Source organism: Panicum virgatum, chromosome 5N (assembly GCF_016808335.1).
Source record: "Panicum virgatum strain AP13 chromosome 5N, P.virgatum_v5, whole genome shotgun sequence".
Lineage (NCBI taxonomy): Eukaryota > Viridiplantae > Streptophyta > Magnoliopsida > Poales > Poaceae > Panicum > Panicum virgatum.
Genome location: NC_053149.1, coordinates 52,780,831 through 52,798,050, shown reverse-complemented (window position 1 = coordinate 52,798,050; position 17,220 = coordinate 52,780,831). Strand labels below are relative to the sequence as shown.

At 43.8% G+C, this 17,220-nt stretch overlaps 1 protein-coding gene, 1 long non-coding RNA gene and 1 other non-coding gene across 7 annotated transcripts; all 3 read right to left on the bottom strand.

Annotated features, from left to right (window-relative positions):
* Nucleotides 1-3,747: 3,747 nt before the first annotated feature.
* On the bottom strand, nucleotides 3,748-10,399 carry LOC120675305. 5 transcript variants are annotated; one of them, XM_039956464.1, is made up of 5 exons: nucleotides 9,914-10,399; nucleotides 8,568-8,710; nucleotides 8,331-8,472; nucleotides 7,374-8,156; nucleotides 3,748-5,445 (listed from the first exon to the last, which is right to left on the bottom strand). In XM_039956464.1, the coding sequence occupies exons 3-5, from the start codon at nucleotides 8,421-8,423 to the stop codon at nucleotides 3,928-3,930; spliced, it is 2,394 nt and encodes a 797-aa protein (XP_039812398.1). In that variant the 5' UTR covers nucleotides 8,424-8,472; nucleotides 8,568-8,710; nucleotides 9,914-10,399; the 3' UTR covers nucleotides 3,748-3,927. The 5 variants fall into 5 exon arrangements, with proteins under 5 accessions (XP_039812398.1, XP_039812400.1, XP_039812399.1 ...); XM_039956466.1 differs by having other exon boundaries at nucleotides 8,331-8,410; nucleotides 9,914-10,342; XM_039956465.1 differs by having other exon boundaries at nucleotides 8,331-8,463; nucleotides 9,914-10,328.
* LOC120677110 lies at nucleotides 6,140-6,203 on the bottom strand. The gene has a single exon (XR_005676173.1). It is a non-coding gene; the product is annotated as a small nucleolar RNA snoR101 (small nucleolar RNA).
* A 692-nt stretch (nucleotides 10,400-11,091) lies between the features above and the next one.
* Nucleotides 11,092-17,056, bottom strand: LOC120675437. The gene is made up of 2 exons (XR_005675342.1): nucleotides 15,516-17,056; nucleotides 11,092-11,646 (listed from the first exon to the last, which is right to left on the bottom strand). It is a non-coding gene; the product is annotated as an uncharacterized LOC120675437 (long non-coding RNA).
* Nucleotides 17,057-17,220: the final 164 nt, after the last annotated feature.

The following is a 17,220-nucleotide window of genomic DNA, read 5'->3' as shown; positions in this document are numbered from 1 at the left end:
TGACGGGTGCTCGTTTGGACGAGCACGGAGCGTGGAGAAGGGCGGTCGTTCGCTGGCTCCACCTTGGTGCTGGTTCAGGGCCCCCGCACCTTGCGGTGGGGGCTGACGCCTGTCTGCAGCAGCTCCAAGGGAGGCTTGAGCCAGGCGAGGGAGAAGGCGACAGACATCCTTCCGGCTCCAGGCTCCATCTTGAGAGGAAACCTCGAGCCGACGCCGTGCCACCGCAGGAGACCCCGGGTGGTTGCTTGAGAGAAAACCTTGAGCCGACACTACGGTGTCGCAGGGTGACGTGAAGCAAGCGTCGCCCCCGCGCGCCACCGCGCCGGCTCTGAGGTGTCGCGGTGGTGACGCATAGCAGGCGCCGCTGCCGTACGCCACCGTATCGAGGGCATTGCTGCCTCGGTGTCAGGGCATGCGGCGTAGGTGACGCCGCGCTACCCTTCATCTTCTCGTCGTCGTTGCAGAGGATAAGCTCAACCTCAGAAGCAGGAGATGAGCGAAGATCCGGCCAACGCTTGCGCGTACCTCCCCACGGACGGCGCCAGATGTCGCGGCTCTAGAAGGAGGGCCACAGCCGGGTGGCGTAGTGCACCCGCCTAACCCCGAAGGGTGGTTACCCGGGGAAGTGCAAGTTATTCCTCAGATCTACTCATGGAGCAAGAACACAAGAACACTCGAGAATTTTGAGTGGTTCGGGCCGCCGGAGCGTAATACCCTACGTCCACTTAGAGTTGTATTGCTCTTGGATCTGTGGATGAGTCTATCCTCCCCCCAGTCTCTCCTTGGACCTTAGTCCTTCTCTAACGTGCGTCTCCCTTTTATAGAGCAAGGAGGACGCGTACACAGGCGTTGGTCCCTGATAGGTGGGCCTAACAAGGATGTATACTATACTAAATAGACACTAATGGTACTACATTGATGGAGAATCTCTTGCCGGATACGCTTCACCATCATGTAGATTCTCTAACCGAGGGGGTCTTCTCCTTTCCCATCGGTGAGGCGCCCGTTGAGGCAGTGTAGGTTGCGGCGTAGACTGTTGGGTCTACCGCGTAGCCGTTATGATACTCCGTCGCCGAGTTGTCGTGTCTAACTGGCGTAGTAGACTGACGCGCGTGGCGTAAGTGGCGCCAGCGGCTGTACTGTGCACCTTGGTAACGCGCGACCAATAGTACAGCCTGGCAAAAGTCTCCTCGGGCTCTGCTGCGGCAGAGCGCACTTAACGTCTCCCGCATTGAATGCGGTAGGTGGGCAAATCTTCCAGAGGAAGCTTGGCAGCCGCGCGCATACTTGCGCCTACGGACATGTGGCAGCTCCGGACCCCCGTAGACGGGGTGTCTGTTCCCTCCCTGCTGAAGGGTCCGGGTAGCATATGGGTGTCCGGGACCCCGTGGGAGGTCCGGGGCCCTCGGCTATTTTGGCTGAGTGCTCCCTTCTCCGGGGCACGTGGTGACTCCGGACCCGTCCCCGTGCGAGATGCGGGTCCGGGACCGGGACCGTTAGTCTAGTGAGATGGAGCCGGACCCCTGGGGTCCGGCTGCTCAGCTCCTTTGGGCGTAGTTATAGATAACTACACGAGTCTTGATATAGCAAGAGGGGGTACCCTAGTACAGAGGTACCGACAAAATTGATTGCTAATCTACTGTTTCAACAAAAATAATTATAACATAATCTATTAGTAAAGCGTAGAAGAATTTTGGTTACCTGCAGTCGCCGGCTCGAAAATCCGGCAGGGCTTCGCCTCTCTCCCTCCCTCCCTCTTTTTACTTGGTTTCTGGAATTTTAGTGATGCAAATGAGGGGTGGAGGACCAGCCAACCCTTATATAAGGGTGGGAGTGCCGGTCGCCCAGCAGCCGGGCGGCCAGGGCCGGCCGCCCCGCTGCCGGGCGACCGGCCCCCAGGAACCTCTGCGCAATTTTCTCCGCGAATTTTTTTTCACAAAAGCCCCTGCCGCCCGGGCGGCCGGGTACATTCCTGTAAATTTCCAAATCGAAAATATATTTTGGTAAAAAACGAAAATAAAAAACCGTGCGGGCGAGCGTGGGTGACGGAGCCGCCGCTGAGACGGAACACAGGCCCGTTGACGGAATGGTTTGGGTGGGACTTGGACCGAATTGGCAACCAAATTTAACTGGATGTCGTCCATCTACTGGATTCACCTAGAGGGATCCTAGAGGTTGTAAAGAGATTAAAATTTCAGTCCAGATTAGGCAATTATATCTGTATGTTGCTACGGTCACATTTGAGTATTGAAACGTATAGTAGTCATTTATAGAAGACTGGTTCAACTCGTATACAGAATGGACTAAAATCCACCTATCAATGACACAAGATAGAACAAAATAAAAATTTAGGTAGAAACCTTATCTACTTTAGAAATAAAAAATATGTATAAACTAGAAAGGTCGTCTCGTATCCCGCGTCGTAGTATTGTAGTTGATGCGGATTTTAATTCATGCATGTAGTGATTGCTGTACAATTTTTTAAGCAATCTAGTTAAGATACCTCCATGGTTTCGCTATTTTTGCATAGAAGTCTTGGTCTGCATCCTGCTGTTGCACTTGGTATATATTTTGGGCATTCTATTGTCGTGACATTATTATTTAAGTATTATGTTATTCTGGGTATCAAAATGTAGGTATGATATTTGTTGTTGTATTTATTATGGTGAAAAAAGTGGTAAAATAATTTATTTGGGAGAGCAGAGCATAGTTAGTCGGATACTTAATGTATTTACGAAATCATGAGGTAACTAATAGACATGATGTTTTTTAAGAAAGTAGTAGTTATATTAAAATATGCCGCGTTATTGTGAAAGTAGCATGGGAGGTCATAAAAGAAGAGTAATACAATATTATATTTTTAGCAAAATAAGATGTTATGTTGGATGAATTATGAAAATATTTTGAATTTGCAATTTTGTTGTGTGGCAAAGCTTTAGGTTTTGAAATTTTGAAAAATTTTAGTATTTGAATTTTTTAGAAGTGTTTTGAATTTGAATTTTTACTATATAGTAAAGATGTAAATTTTAAATTCTAAGTAACTTTTGTATTGATCATTTTTTTATTTGAAAATATTTTGGTGTCCAAATTATAGGTACAACGAGGCGTATGCAAGCATTTGTGCAAATAAATTTTGAAAGTAATTTAAATTTTAAAATTTGCTCTATAAAGTTGTAGTTTTCAAAATTTTGATCATATTTTATATAAACAACTTTTGATTCCAACGTGTTTTGGTGTTCAGTTATACTTATAATGTTGCTCGTGTAGAAGTAACAAATGAACCGAGTTGTGGTTTGATTTAATTGAAATGCGAGAGTTTTTCTAAAAAGATTGCAGAGTGGACCTGGATGGTTGATTGATTTAATCAAAACTTAAGGATTTATTTACAAAATTTTCTAAATCGGGAAGGTTGAACTACGGTATAATTTCTCAAAAGAACATTTTTTTGTTTGCAGAATGACTATGATTCGTGTGATCTGGACCGTTCGCCTGGCTATCATAAGACGGTGACGTGGCCACACTAGGAGGCCTTCTTTTGGTCCCGAAATCGTATATAGAGATAAGATACAAACTCTTATACAATTTTAAACTTATACAACTATACCCAAGTTTATTTTGAAGAGAGCATTGTGGTCATGATCCGGTAGCACCCATTCACTATAACTTATAAAAAATGTGCCCATGAAAAAGTTTCCCGTAGCATGAGCCTTGCTCTTGACATCCACATCGCTGATTCACACAAGATCGTCATAAAAACAAACCCATACATGCAGAGGAAGTCAGGTTTACATATTTAGCATTAGAAAAAATGGGGCTCTGAGCGCAAAGGAGGACGTTTGAACCAGATACAATAGAACAAGTCGGTTACCGGACAGAGATTTAAAACAGAGATCTAAGGTTTCAAATGTCATTGCTTATAACAAAAAATTACAGTGTCTCTAGCAACATCGCTCTAATTTTTGCCCTCAGCTCACTCGGCACTTCAGTTGCCCCAGGTGGCTTGTCTGATTCAAACTTAGCAGCTGATGGGCTCGGGGACACTTCAAAACGACCTTGAGTCTGTTCACTCTGATCTTGCCCTTCCTCATGCTTCCGTTTAGAACTGGAGCGATGTTCCCTCCGATACCCACGTGACCTGCTATGTTCTTCATCATCAGAGTAGCGATCATCATCCCTGTGCTGATGCCTTGACTTGGAACTCCGATGCTCATGCTCATCTTCCGAAGAGCTATGCCGGTGCCTACGGTGTCTGGATTCCCTGCCCTTGGAGTGACTCTTGTGCTTATGTTTGTGGACATCCTTACTATGGGCTCTTGAATGTTCTGGCCGGTGCCTCTTCCTCGAGTGCTTGTAGCTTTCCTCTGATTCATCTTTCTCCTCATTGGACTCTTGGTGATGTTTCTTTCGATACTTCCGCACTATGTTCTGTTCATCATCAGAGTCCTTCTCCAACTTTGTCACGCTTGAATCATTACGTTCAATTGGAGCAGAGCTACCTTCACGTTCCTTGGGTTGTGCTTGTGCATCAAGTTCAGAGGCATTCATATTAGCAGGTGTGGCCTTGGAAGGTTCATCTGTTGGATCTGATACTGTAGCCAAATCATTCATCTTGTTTCCTCCACTCTTAACAATTGATGCAAACATCTTTGCGCGCCGAAGCCTCTCAGCTTTCAGCTTCTGCTCCTTTGTCATGGAAGCTTCAGAAGAATCTGCTTCTTTGGAGGCTGCAACAGCAACAGCTTTCGCAATAGTGTTTGCAATCCAATCATCATCAATAATTCCAAAACCTTCCTTTTTAGGCTGTCCACTACTTGTAAGTGAAGTATCCGCCTCACTATTTGAAATGCGTTTCCATGGTGCATCTCGGTCTAGTAAAGGCGACAAACTTCCAAAGCTGGAAGAATGATCATTACTACAATTGATGCCAACGTCTTCCTTCTTTCCTTTTATGGTGTTAAGAGAGTTATTGGCAGCACCCAGTCCACGAGTAGCTGCCATTACAATAGCAGCAGCTTCATCTGCAGTGACTTTCCGAGGAGGTTCCTTCTTGATCCCACTTACGGGATGGAATATACCCTTCCCTTGTTGATCATGCAACTGCTTCTCTGTTGGCCCTGCTGAGCTTCTGTCAGAAGAACCGGAGATCATGCCAGAAGTTGGCCATTCATCGCTTCTGGTTCCTTCCTTGCTGTAACTGCTGTCATTGCGATCACGAGAGCTTCTGTCATGGCGCTCGCGAGAGCTTCTTCTGTCATCATGCTCGCGAGAGCTTCTTCTATCATGGCGCTCGCGAGAGCTTCTTCTGTCATCACGCTCGCGAGAGCTTCTGTCATCTCGCTGACGAGAGCTTCTTCTGCCATCGCGCTCGGAAGGACTTCTTCTGTCCCTCCAGTCAGAAGAACATCTTCTGTCCTTGTGATCAGGACTTCTACCACATGACTTGGACTGCAAAATCAACAAAAGATAAAGAAACAAACCGCAGTTAAAATTTGTGAAGAGATTGTAGCCACTGCCTCAGTAAAGAGGCTGGTGAAATTCAGCATTTAGAGCACAGGAATTCTTATCAACCATGTGAGAATCGAACTATTCCCTGTAAAATCTTGTGTTGCCAAAGGGGGCCTATGTCTAAAGACACAATTTAGCATGCTCTGGGCATCCATGACATTCAAGAGTTCTTCTAAGCTGAGCTAAAAGAAATACAAATTCGAAAACTGGACAAGCAAAGCAAAGAAGAGATGTGATAGATCAACAATTAACCAAAGCAAGCGATTCAAGTAAAACATGACAGCCTGTGCAAATCATGTCCATGAAGATGAGGAACCACCCCAAAATAAGCTGAAAATATTTCGTATGTAGTTCTTCAAAACACAGTTACACTAAATCAAGTGCTAAGCTTCACGGTTGTTATTTTCAAGAGTACCATCTAATGTGAGTAAAAAAAATCATTCAAAAACAGACATTATAATCTTGAAAAGCAAAGCAAATTGCAAACTGATGCAGAAAGCTTAACCAAAGTAACTGATTGAATTGAACACAAGACAGCAGTCAACACAGTAAAGGTGAACAATCGTGTAGTTACGATAAATGTTTTGGTAGTTTGTGATAAAACTAACAGAAATGAGAGGAAAAAGAGTAAGCGTGCATCAGTGATTAATATTTTCCACATATGAACTTACCTGAAGTTCAGAGATCAAGTGTAAGACATCATATGCACTTCAGGAAAAAAGTTGGTGCGCTTGGCAAAAACAAACAATTCAGAATTTGGAACAGTACAGAAACATATCTTGCAGATTTCAAATTCTTAAGCAATGAGGACCGAAATTGAAAACCAGTTGCTGGACAAAAGAATCACTAGAACGATAGCAGAATAAGATGCTAGTTCTGAATACAAATGAACATACTCTAACTCCTATACACCGTGGAAGTGGAGGCTTGGGAAGAAACGGGCGTCCACAGCCCGACGCGTGTCTGCTTCCCGGAGAGCGACGCTCGACGCGGGCCGTCGCTTTCTCTCTCTCACATGCCGCGCGCGCATGGCCCCAGCCGTCAGTAGGTGCGCCCATGCCTTTCTCGCGCTCACATGCCGCGCGCGTACCGCCTCCGCTGTGTGGTGGCCCCAGCCTTCAGTCTGTGCTGCAAACCGACCTCCAGCAAACCACAAAGCCTGCGCTTCATTGTTGCCAACCGACCTCCTTCAGACACCATCCCACAGGCAACAGCCCGGCCCGCAAACAATATGAAAGCCCAACGCAATGATACAACCCAAACGAAAGCCCATATAATCCACAGCTCAAATGGGCGCAGCGAAGCGCGCTATTTACCTAGTCAAGCCTACTCAAGAAGGATATAGAGCAGCTAAGCTTATACCAATTATTGGACCAATAAGGCACCTATTTAAGCAAGAAAAGGAGCTTGATTAATGGAGAATATAGTGCCATTTCATTTAGAGTACAATATTCTTATCAATTATGCGGGACATCTTTAGTAGTACTACCTCCGGTCCAAATTGTAGGTCGTTTTGGCATATTTAGGTGCATAGCAAAAGCTATCTAGATTTGCCGAAACGATCTACAATTTGGAATGGAGGGAGTAGAAAGCTCAATCAGGTCCAAGTATAAATGGTTAAATAATTGATCAATAAAGAAATGCCAGGTGTGACAACCTGAATTATTAGGGACAGTTAGAATACAAGATAGTGAAGGCAATGGGCATAAATTGCAGAACAGTATTTTATGAAACTAATTTTCTTTTGGCTGCTAAGAAGTAACAAATAACCACAATAATTTTTTTGTCTTCTAAAACATGCCAACAAGAAGGGGGTTAATAATACAAATCTTTCAAGCTTAAAGCATAAACAAGCATACTCAAATTACCTCTTGGGTTTCCTGGAGAAACTTGAGATAATAAGAGTGGTATGGATTGGATGGCAGAAGAAATGGAAACCTTCCAGTTGTTCTGTCTTGTTCAATAAGTTTTGCTTCAAACTCCTTCCCATTTGTTAGAACAAACTCAACTATTTTCTCCATGGTGCGCTTCATGAAAGATGGTGGTTCAAGGATCATTTCTTTTGTTTCATACAAGCCTGAATTGGTGTTTTGCGACTTTGCAGTAGTCGATGCTGTAGTTGTGTCTTTAACCTCTTCCCGCGGAGCAGTGATAATGATGTTCCCAGTAATCATTGGATTCTTCTTCATCAAGATAGGTTTACTCTTAGCTGAAGCAGCAGCTGCTTCTGACAACACACTCTTATCTTTATTATCAGGTATAGTGGATACAGATTTTACATGGCCCTGAGAATCAGGGGTCATGGGATTTGCACGATCCATGCCTTTTAAACCAGGGGGGAGTGTACCTTCATCCTCATCTCCAGAGTCATATGCAGTCCCAAGCAATGACAAAGCCCCCCCAGATGAGGCATGCTCACCCTCATTTTTTTTTACTTTACTCATGTCAACAGCATCCGCACCATCTTTCAGCAGTTGAGGTTGTTCAACAAGGTAGCGGAAGTAGCTGTGGAGATTATGGTCCGGCATCAAGAATCCAAATGTTGGATTATTTCCCTGCTTCACCCTTAACACAATCTCTGACTGTCCCCCATGCTCACTGACAAATAAAGCCGTTCTTGCAATTATGTGATGCACCTTCTCAGAGGGAGGCTGTAAATTAAATACATGGTGGAAAAAAAAACATTGTCTCAGTACTGGCTAGATGGCACAAAAGCACAAAATCATGTCTAAACAGAATGAAATAGTATAAAGAAACTGGTATATCGTAGAACAACCATCCCATTCAGTTTGTTTTAGGTAGCATTTGAATCATTCTAATCCCACCTGCCTATTCCTTACGTCAAGATACATTGCAAGGAAACAATGTGCATCAATAGTAGGAACTTCATCTCTGCTCCAACCATCTGAAACAGGCATTTAATCCTTAGAAGAACATATGCACCTTGGACAATTATTGCTGGATCAACTGAAGAAGATTAATAGAATGGTTGAAGAAATAAAGTTCTATCATCTTTGTGCGAAAAAAGAAGTTAAAAGTGAAAGATCAAAGCTTATACTAACCAGCTTATTCAACAAGCTTTCTGGCACATAAAATGATGGGCGATAATACGAGCCCGAAGAATATGGATCTTCTGAACCAGCAGAACTCCCATATGAGAAAGGAACAGAACTATAATCAGTTTGTCTGGTATCTGCCCCGTTTCCTGGATAAGCAAAATGCGTCAGCTAAAGGATAGTTTTATAGTAAATAACAAATACTCAGGAGTGGGGAAGAAAACATGCAGGCACAAATCTCATCTTACTAGCAATAGAAGAACATCTCTTACTTGAACTGATTAAAGATGCTCAACAACTAAAATCAAAGTATCCTTCCTCAAAACTTGCAAACATGCACTGGGAAAAAAACACGTGGGTACAATAAACACTGAATTTAATCATGTGCTGGTGTTACTGTCAAAAGCCACAACCATGCACTTTATGAACTTCTTTTTGCTTGTGCATTACTTTTAGTTTTAGGTGAAATGCTTGTAGGTCACAGAAGGGAGTAATATATAAGAAAATGCTTCTACAGTTTGAGATTTTATTCAGCAGGGCTTCGATCAGAACAATGGGATTCGAACAAATTGCATGGATTTATTTTCAGTTTCCTTGAGGCTTCATTCGGATGGGTCAGAAATGGTTGCATTCTAACTCATCGAAACGAGGCTGCAACAAAACAGAAACGAGAAAAATATCATCCAGGAAATGGTTAACACGCAAACAATACTTGGAACACAGGTCATGATCATGATTCATGAATCTTCGGAACATTCGTTAGCTATTTGTGTGCTGATATTTCAGCATTGTAGTGCGTACCATCTGTTTTCCTACTAGTAGATTTTAAACCAGTCTCTTTGGTCTTGAACAACAAAAGCTACCGCATCTCTGAAAGATGGCAAACATAAGGGCCTCTTTGGGATAGCTTCACGGACAGCTTCACATGAAGCTATGCCAAGCGGGGTTTTTTTGGACTAGCTTTAAGCTTGAAGCCATCCATGAAGCTGCCCATGTGCTTCCACTAGAAGGGTGAAGCTACAAAAACGTGGCTTCACCCAGCTTCACCAGGAAGAAGCTCTTTCGCCAAACGTTTTCCAAAACCGTTTCAGCTTCACCAACTGTTTTAAGTGAAGCTGAAGCTATGCCAAACGGGGCCTAAGAGTACAAGATCTCCGGCTTCTGCAAGGCGCACCAGCAGTTTTAAGCGTGCATGCAGAACTACACTTGAAAATGTAGAACAATACATGCTTGAGCGCAAAATATGGCTAACACACAACGAAGGCAAGGCAGAAGCTGACAGTTACAGATACTGGGCAGAATACAGTAAGAGCAGAGAGTAGAGGCAGGCCCAAAGGAAGCTATATTTATACCTGAGGGGGCCGCATGTCCGGAACCCTCGTCTTCGTCGCCGCCATCGGCGGCGGGGAGGTCGAGGTAGCGCTCGCGATCGAGCTCGGCCTCCGAGACGCCGTCCGAGGAGGGGACGGATAGGATGTCCTTGGAATAGGCGCGGCGCGGTCGAGGGGGCACACGATCTAGGAGGTGGCGGACGTCGTGTCGGTCGAGAAGGAGGTCCGCCGCGCCGATGGCCGCCCAGGGCACGAGGGAGCCGCCGGAGTTGACGACCTCGGCCGTCGCGTCGTCGTCGAAGAGCAGGGCGTGCCGCCCCACTATCTCCAGATCCATGGATGAGGTGAGTCTAGCAGCTGGCTCGTCCTTGGATTTCCGCCAGGCGGCGATAAAGGGGATCGGAAGCTCGGCGGAGCAGTTCTAGGGTTTCGTTCAGAATGACGCGGCGGAGATTGGGCTTCGCCGTCTCCTAGTTTTCGCCTTTATGATTTTGCATTTGGCCCCCTGCGGTTTTCTGAAAATAGAGGAAACGGGATTCTTATACACCTTCCGAAAGATTAACGAGACATCAGTCGCACGGCCGGTCATGGCCCATCTGCCTAATGCCCAAACAGTGTATGGTCCACGTCCAATCATAAAATCAGGAAAAAGTGGGGATTTCTATATATATATATATAGGACTGGGCCAATCTCTACCCTGGGTATGGAATAGTTATTCCATACCCGAGCCCACCCCCGAGCGCCATCGAGTCCGATTGGGTCCGCTCCTCTGCGCCTCCACCCAGGTAGTTTCCTCCGCGTACGTCGAAGGACCAAAGGTTTTTTTTTTGACTCCCGACGGCCAAAGCTGCGGTTTGTGCTTTTCCCCAAGCGTGCAATAACGCACCTGCACTTTTCACAGGGATGTGAGACGTGTCAAGGTTGACTCGGTAATTTTTTTTAGCCGTCGTAGCTTGTGCAACAATTGGAGTTCTTGAATTGTGTGATATGATACGACAACTCGGTAATTTTTTTTAGACGTCGTAGCTTGTGCAACAATTGGAGTTCTGGAATTGTGTGATATGATACGATAACTAATTGAGTCCCCATTTGTTTGTATTAGCATATCCGCTCATGAATTAAATTAATTATTATTCTTTTACATAACAACCGTGAGAGAAAAGAGAAATCGAACTTCGATAACTAATACTCTGTTGGATAAAGAAACACAAAAACTTAAGGAAATGCCTTATATTAGCTCTCGTTGTCATTGAGGCCCCTAAATTTAAAAACCTGAGGAAACACATCACTACGGTTTACAACCTAGAATCAAAGAGACAGCAACCACGAAGAGAACAGGGTCAACAAGTTTGGCATCTCGCCTGAACCGAATACTAATACAACACACAGATTTTGCAGCTCTAGGAATAAGTCTTTGCTATCACAACCTATTTCCTATGCAGCTAACCCTGCTGTGCCTGCCATTATCGGCTACAGATCCTTGCTCCTTCCTCCGAGACGCGCCAGCAGCAAGCTCCTTGCTCTCCTTCAATTTTATTTTCTGAAATAAAAATCTCCTGCAGCTTGTTACAGTTTACTTCCTGAAATCCAAATTGCAAAGTTGACACCAAGAGATAAAAAAAAGCACCAAGCTTTGGTTAGGAGAAAATTCATTGTATTGCAAAGTTCCGTGAAAACAGCAAGCCTTGTATTTTGTTTGCAGAAGCTGCAAAATAAAATTATTGTTGTGCTCCAGAACGTAAAATGTGTGCACCTCTGTGTGACAGAACCGCCAAGTTAAACGGCTTAATTAAGCGTAATGACCATCATCTGAACGCATCAGACACATTAGCTTAATTAAGTGTAACCTGACAGCCTGTTTCCAACCCACAGGCCGATCGAAACACACCAGAAGTCTCGCGTGACGGCGAGCGCAGAAGGTACCAGCATAACATAATTTCACAAAATTAGATAATAATATAAATATTTACAAACCAGCTTTAAATTTAGAATTTACATAAAATAAATGACAGCAGTAGAAGAGAATATGACCTGAGAGAGAAATTTGATTCAGAACCAGTAAAACAAAACGATAACTATGCACACGTGAGGACGTCACATCGAGCCCACTGATGCGAATCCTGGTTAGCTTCTATACCTGAAACAGGGTAAACAACAAAGAGCCTTTTACCTACATGCCATTATAAAAAATGCATGTTACCTCTATGCCATCGAAATTTTAAAATGTTCCTCCATACCATTGAACAAAGTTCCTTTTACCTGGGTGCCATTGCCGTCAAATTCACCCCTAACATCAGTTAACTTGCTGCGGAAAAGACCATTTTGCCCTTGCTTGTAGAATGCAGCAATTTTACTATTTTTCACTCTAGTGGCATTGTACAGAAACACAGGTTATATGTTTGCACATGAAAATTACACCCTCATCACATTATTGGTTATAACCTGTGTTCCTGTACAATGCCACTAGAGTGAAAAATAGTAAAATTGCTGCATTCTACAAGCAAGGGCAAAATGGTCTTTTCCGCAGCAAGTTAACTGATGTTAGGGGTGAATTTGACGGCAATGGCACCCAGGTAAAAGGAACTTTGTTCAATGGTATGGAGGAACATTTTAAAATTTCGATGGCATAGAGGTAACATGCATCTTTTATAATGGCATGTAGGTAAAAGACTCAACAACAAACCCTGAGTATACTAATACTCAGCAAGACTTACCCGACCCGTGGGTATAACTTAGCCCACATATCTAGACATGCAAAGTTTTCTGGCTGGTGGATTTATTTGCAGAAAAGCATCTAAGGGTAAATCCTTAATTGCAAAATTTTAGCTCCAAATTATAGTTATAGAGTTGCTACACATCTATGATTTGCAGATCTATAACAATCAATGTGAAAACATAATTGATTAAATAACATCAACATGTATCATATCATTTCATTTCATTTCCTTACTACGATGTGACTCGGAGATCAAGGTGCTCATGTCCGAGAGCGACTGACGGCGAATCGATCCGATTTAACCTTGCAAGGTGGACCTAACCAACACGGCACGTATTTGCCCCGTCGGACAATACAAACCAACCATTCCCCTCCCCGCCTCGAACTACAGGACCGCCCCACCATCATATGGTCAGCCAAGCTCAACGTGAGACCACCAAAAGTAAACTATACAACCCTATTTCTCCGCGACTACTCGACTACCCCAGGAGGTGAGTTGGAGTCCTGTACTTTCGAGATGAGGCAGTACTCGGCTTACCGGTTTCGACTACCTCCTACTCCCGGCATGCAGTTAGTGCAATTCAAACATGATCAGCAGGGCCGACAACGGTACGGTCCTTAACCGACACAGACGGGGCTAAGACACCAGAAACCCTGTCCTGTTGCCATACCTATATCTCATCATCATTTCCCCGTCCGGTCTCAAATTTCCATTCATTCCATATCTTATATACTGGAATATAAAGATAACTATAAATCTCGCGAGTAACCGGAAATTACTCGACTTTTGCCCTATAGCTCGCGAGTGATAGGAAATCACTCGACTTCTACCGAGACTTATTTAAGCATAGCAGTGCTATTGACTTATCCATACTAGTATAAAACCAAGGGAACCTAGGGATCATGCAATTAAGGTTTCATTCAACGCCTAGAAACTTAATGCATAATCAAGTAAATATATATAACATTTCATAAGTTAAACTAGTAGGTTATGCTCCGGGGCTTGCCTGGGATTAACACTAAGTCAGTGTTTGTTAGATAACACTCGCTTGGTGAGCATCTGCCTTCGGTCATGCATATTGGGATCCATCCATCCATCTTCTAGATGTGTCCACCATTCACCGTCTTCTGGATCGGCTTCAATGTCACATCCCTCACGTGGTTCATCTATCGTACCTAAATGAAATACAGCAATGCATATGTATGAATGCACAGTTCTGAGTTGCTCAACAATATAGATGCTATTATTTTTTTCCTTCACGATAAAGTTGTAGTCTAACAAGTAGCAAACAATCATATCACATGGGCAATCATTTATAGAGTAGTTAACTACATTTCTAACTACCCATGGCATCATAATCAACGGCACAAAAGAGGTTCATTAACTGCACAAACAAGCAGTAGTTGATTCCTATAACATGCAGGTCATGGCTTGCTAATAATTAAATAACTCAGTACATAAACAACAAAAATTTCAGCAAAAATTATTCTAAACAGAAGGTACAAAGAGCAATCTACTCTGTAAAAATCATGTCATTTCATGCATCCATTTAATCCGAACAATTCATTCATTCAGACAACTCCTAGAAAAAGATTGAATTATACAAGTCAGACCAGAGCAAAAAAAAAGCTGAAAATTTAACAGGAGATCGACACAGGGATTATTTAGCTACTGTGAATTTTTCATGATTTTATCTACACAGAATTAATTCTGAGAAAATAAAAAAAAACAGACATCAATCAAACAAGATTCATTTTTAACTTCTGTTCTAGTCATGAACTGGTGCTCAAAATTCATGGACAAGCTAATATATTCAAAAAGAACACTCAGAAATATTTTCATGATTTATCATGAATAGAAACTATTTACCATAATTAAAGTCTACTAAACAAACATTAAATCAAAGAAATAGCTACTCATGAGAACTGACCACGAAATTTTTATAACAACACTAGTGTCACATGAACAAACCACCATAAAAATTTCAGAGCATAACAAGGCTCCAAGAATTAATTAAGAAAAAGAATAAACAACTAGCCTTTATGCACCTAGTGACATAAATCAATTTTTACAGCAAAAACTTTCTACAAACACCCATCATATTGTGATTCTACTGCATAGAGCTTTTCACAAGGATTCCAGAACAACTGGATTTGCTATTTTATGAATTTTCTACGAATTTATATTGAATTTCAAAGTTTACAGCTAGAAATAACAAAGAGGTCCTTAAAGCACTATTCATCTGAGTCATGGACTTCGCAGAAAACACCCTGGACTTCTTTCTATTGCTGTCTGCAGTCCCTGGTCGCGAAAACAGGGGAGGGGTGAAAGGGAAACGGCGATTCCGGCCATGAGAGGGATTGCTGGCGGCGAGGGAGGGGTGGAGGAGCGAGAGGAGATCGGCGCGGACCTGTAGGTGGCCTTGGAGCGCGAGGAGGTGGTCTATGGCGGCGGCTCCACTACGGGCGGCGGCGGTGCTGTGCCGCTCCGGCGACGTTCCGGCGAGGCATGGAGGTGATGGCCGGGCCCGGGAGCTTCATTGGGATGAGAGCAAGCGGATTTAGGGGTTGGTGGAGGGCGGGACGAGCTCGGTCGACGGCTCGGCGTGGAGGGGCGACTGGTGGCCATGGCGAGCTCTGCTCGTGGCGAGACGGCGCGACGCGCGCGGCAACAGCGAGCGGAGGGCGAAGGCATGCGCGTGGCGAACGAGAAGGCGAGCTCGAGAGAGTTCAGGAGAGGACGACGCGGCGCTCGGCGTGTGCACGGACGGCGCCGTGGCCAACTTGGCCACGGTGACCACGCACAAGGATGAGAGCGCAGAGAGAGCTACACGTGGGCTTGATATTTTTGACCAAATTTGAATCTTCAAATCGTGTTTAGCACTCCTAATTGAGGGGTGTTACACTCTGAAACTAAAACAAAATTTACACACTAAAGGCCATAGATCGAGGTCTTCGTGGAACAGGCCAGCTGCAAGCACAAGAGCATCCAACTTACTGTTTCATGTGCGTCTTGCTGGTGGTTGATGGTGTGATGGCAGTAAAGTTTCAGGTGAGGCAGTCTTAGCATCCTTGTGCAAATCAAGAACAGAAAATCGTAAGAACAAAAATAGCAACATACAACACCATAAAGTACTGAACCTAGGATTTCCCAATAGGTAGACTCTCTGAAACAGAAATAGCAACATACCAACACCATATTAAATTGTAACAACCAGGAACCTTAAGTCTGTAAAAGCAGCTACTACATAGATAGATATAACAATACTGAATGGTGCATGCCTAAGTTCAATGCGTGCAATTTCAAAAGATGGGATACTGATAGGATTCCAAAAAAGTAACTAAAGGCTAGTTCATATTGCAAATATGGAAGTGACACTCTCATCCACCCTTTAATAAGAAGCTTGCACATCCGAACCTTTACATCTCTAAACACAAAAAAGTTGCATATCTGAATTCTGAACAGGAACTCATCTAGTTATATTCACAAATAAAAGTCATCGCAACTTGTTTATCAAAAAAAAAAATTAAACTCTAGTTATACGAACAGGTATCTCTCAGCCAACATATATAGGTCTTGTATGAAGAACAAGTATCCTTCAGCCAACAAACTATGGGTTCTACACTTCTCAATCAACTCATTACTGCAAACTTGAACTAGTAATCAACAAAGAAAATACCAAGACAACAATTTGCTGGATCCCTCTGTGCCTCTATACCATACCAAGGAGATATGTCAAAATTATATCTGTATTGCCCTTCAAAACATACCAAACCATACAAGGAAAATATCAATAGTTAGTTCTGAATATTCATTCAATCTTACGGTGAACTGAGTGCTATCAATGGTTAGTTGTTCTGAATATTCCTACAATCTTGTGGGAAAAATAGAGGAGAACAAAAAACATTTGACACAGGGATAACTCACGTTTGAGCTGTGACATGGTTTCTGAAATAGAACAACCTATCTGCTAATCAATAGAGCAGCATTTACATCTTCTAGTCAATACATGACTGATTAGGATCTACATGCTACAGCTCTAGAGTCCATTGCACCATACAAAAAATTTGAGTAGCATGTGACATGCTAATTTATCCACCAGGGAGAACAACCTCATGTCCTGTCTAGTGCTAAATTGCTGGTGACCTAGAAGATAAATGCAACAAAAGTATTCTAGAGGAATTAATTTTGCAAAGTAGAATTCACATTAAGTGAATAGCTACAAAACATCACATAGACAATCTGACAAACACCTTCTGTGCATAATAAATTGAAGAAAATTTAAACTAACCATACGCACCCCATGAATCCAAAAGGGAGAACAAAGGGGCAATCCAGATCAGGGAATGAATTTGAATGGGATGCAAGTTGTTACGATATGGATACAATGACGAGCTAAATGATTAGAGAAAGGTTGGTAGGTACGATGTGGAGTAAAGCAGAGGGGGTTACCTCCCATGATGGTGCTTGCCGCCGTGGCTGGCCGCTGCTCGGCGCTAAGCCGCCTGGACCCGACTCGCACCACCCGCGCCGACCTCCTGCCAGCGCTCGCGCGCCGCCGCGCCGCAGCTCGTGAGGACGGACGTCCTCGTCGGGGCGGCTACTGGCGG

What these genes read in the sequence shown, in the direction of transcription:
- LOC120675305 (XM_039956462.1), bottom strand. Translation starts at nt 10,229, where the DNA reads ATGGATCTGGAGATAGTGGGGCGGCACGCCCTGCTCTTCGACGACGAC. An exon ending in CGGACATGCGGCCCCCTCAG is followed by an intron (nt 8,711 to 9,913) that starts GTATAAATATAG and finishes TTGCTTATCCAG; the next exon opens with GAAACGGGGCAGATACCAGA. An exon ending in TTCTCCAGGAAACCCAAGAG is followed by an intron (nt 5,446 to 7,373) that starts GTAATTTGAGTA and finishes TTGATTTTGCAG; the next exon opens with TCCAAGTCATGTGGTAGAAG.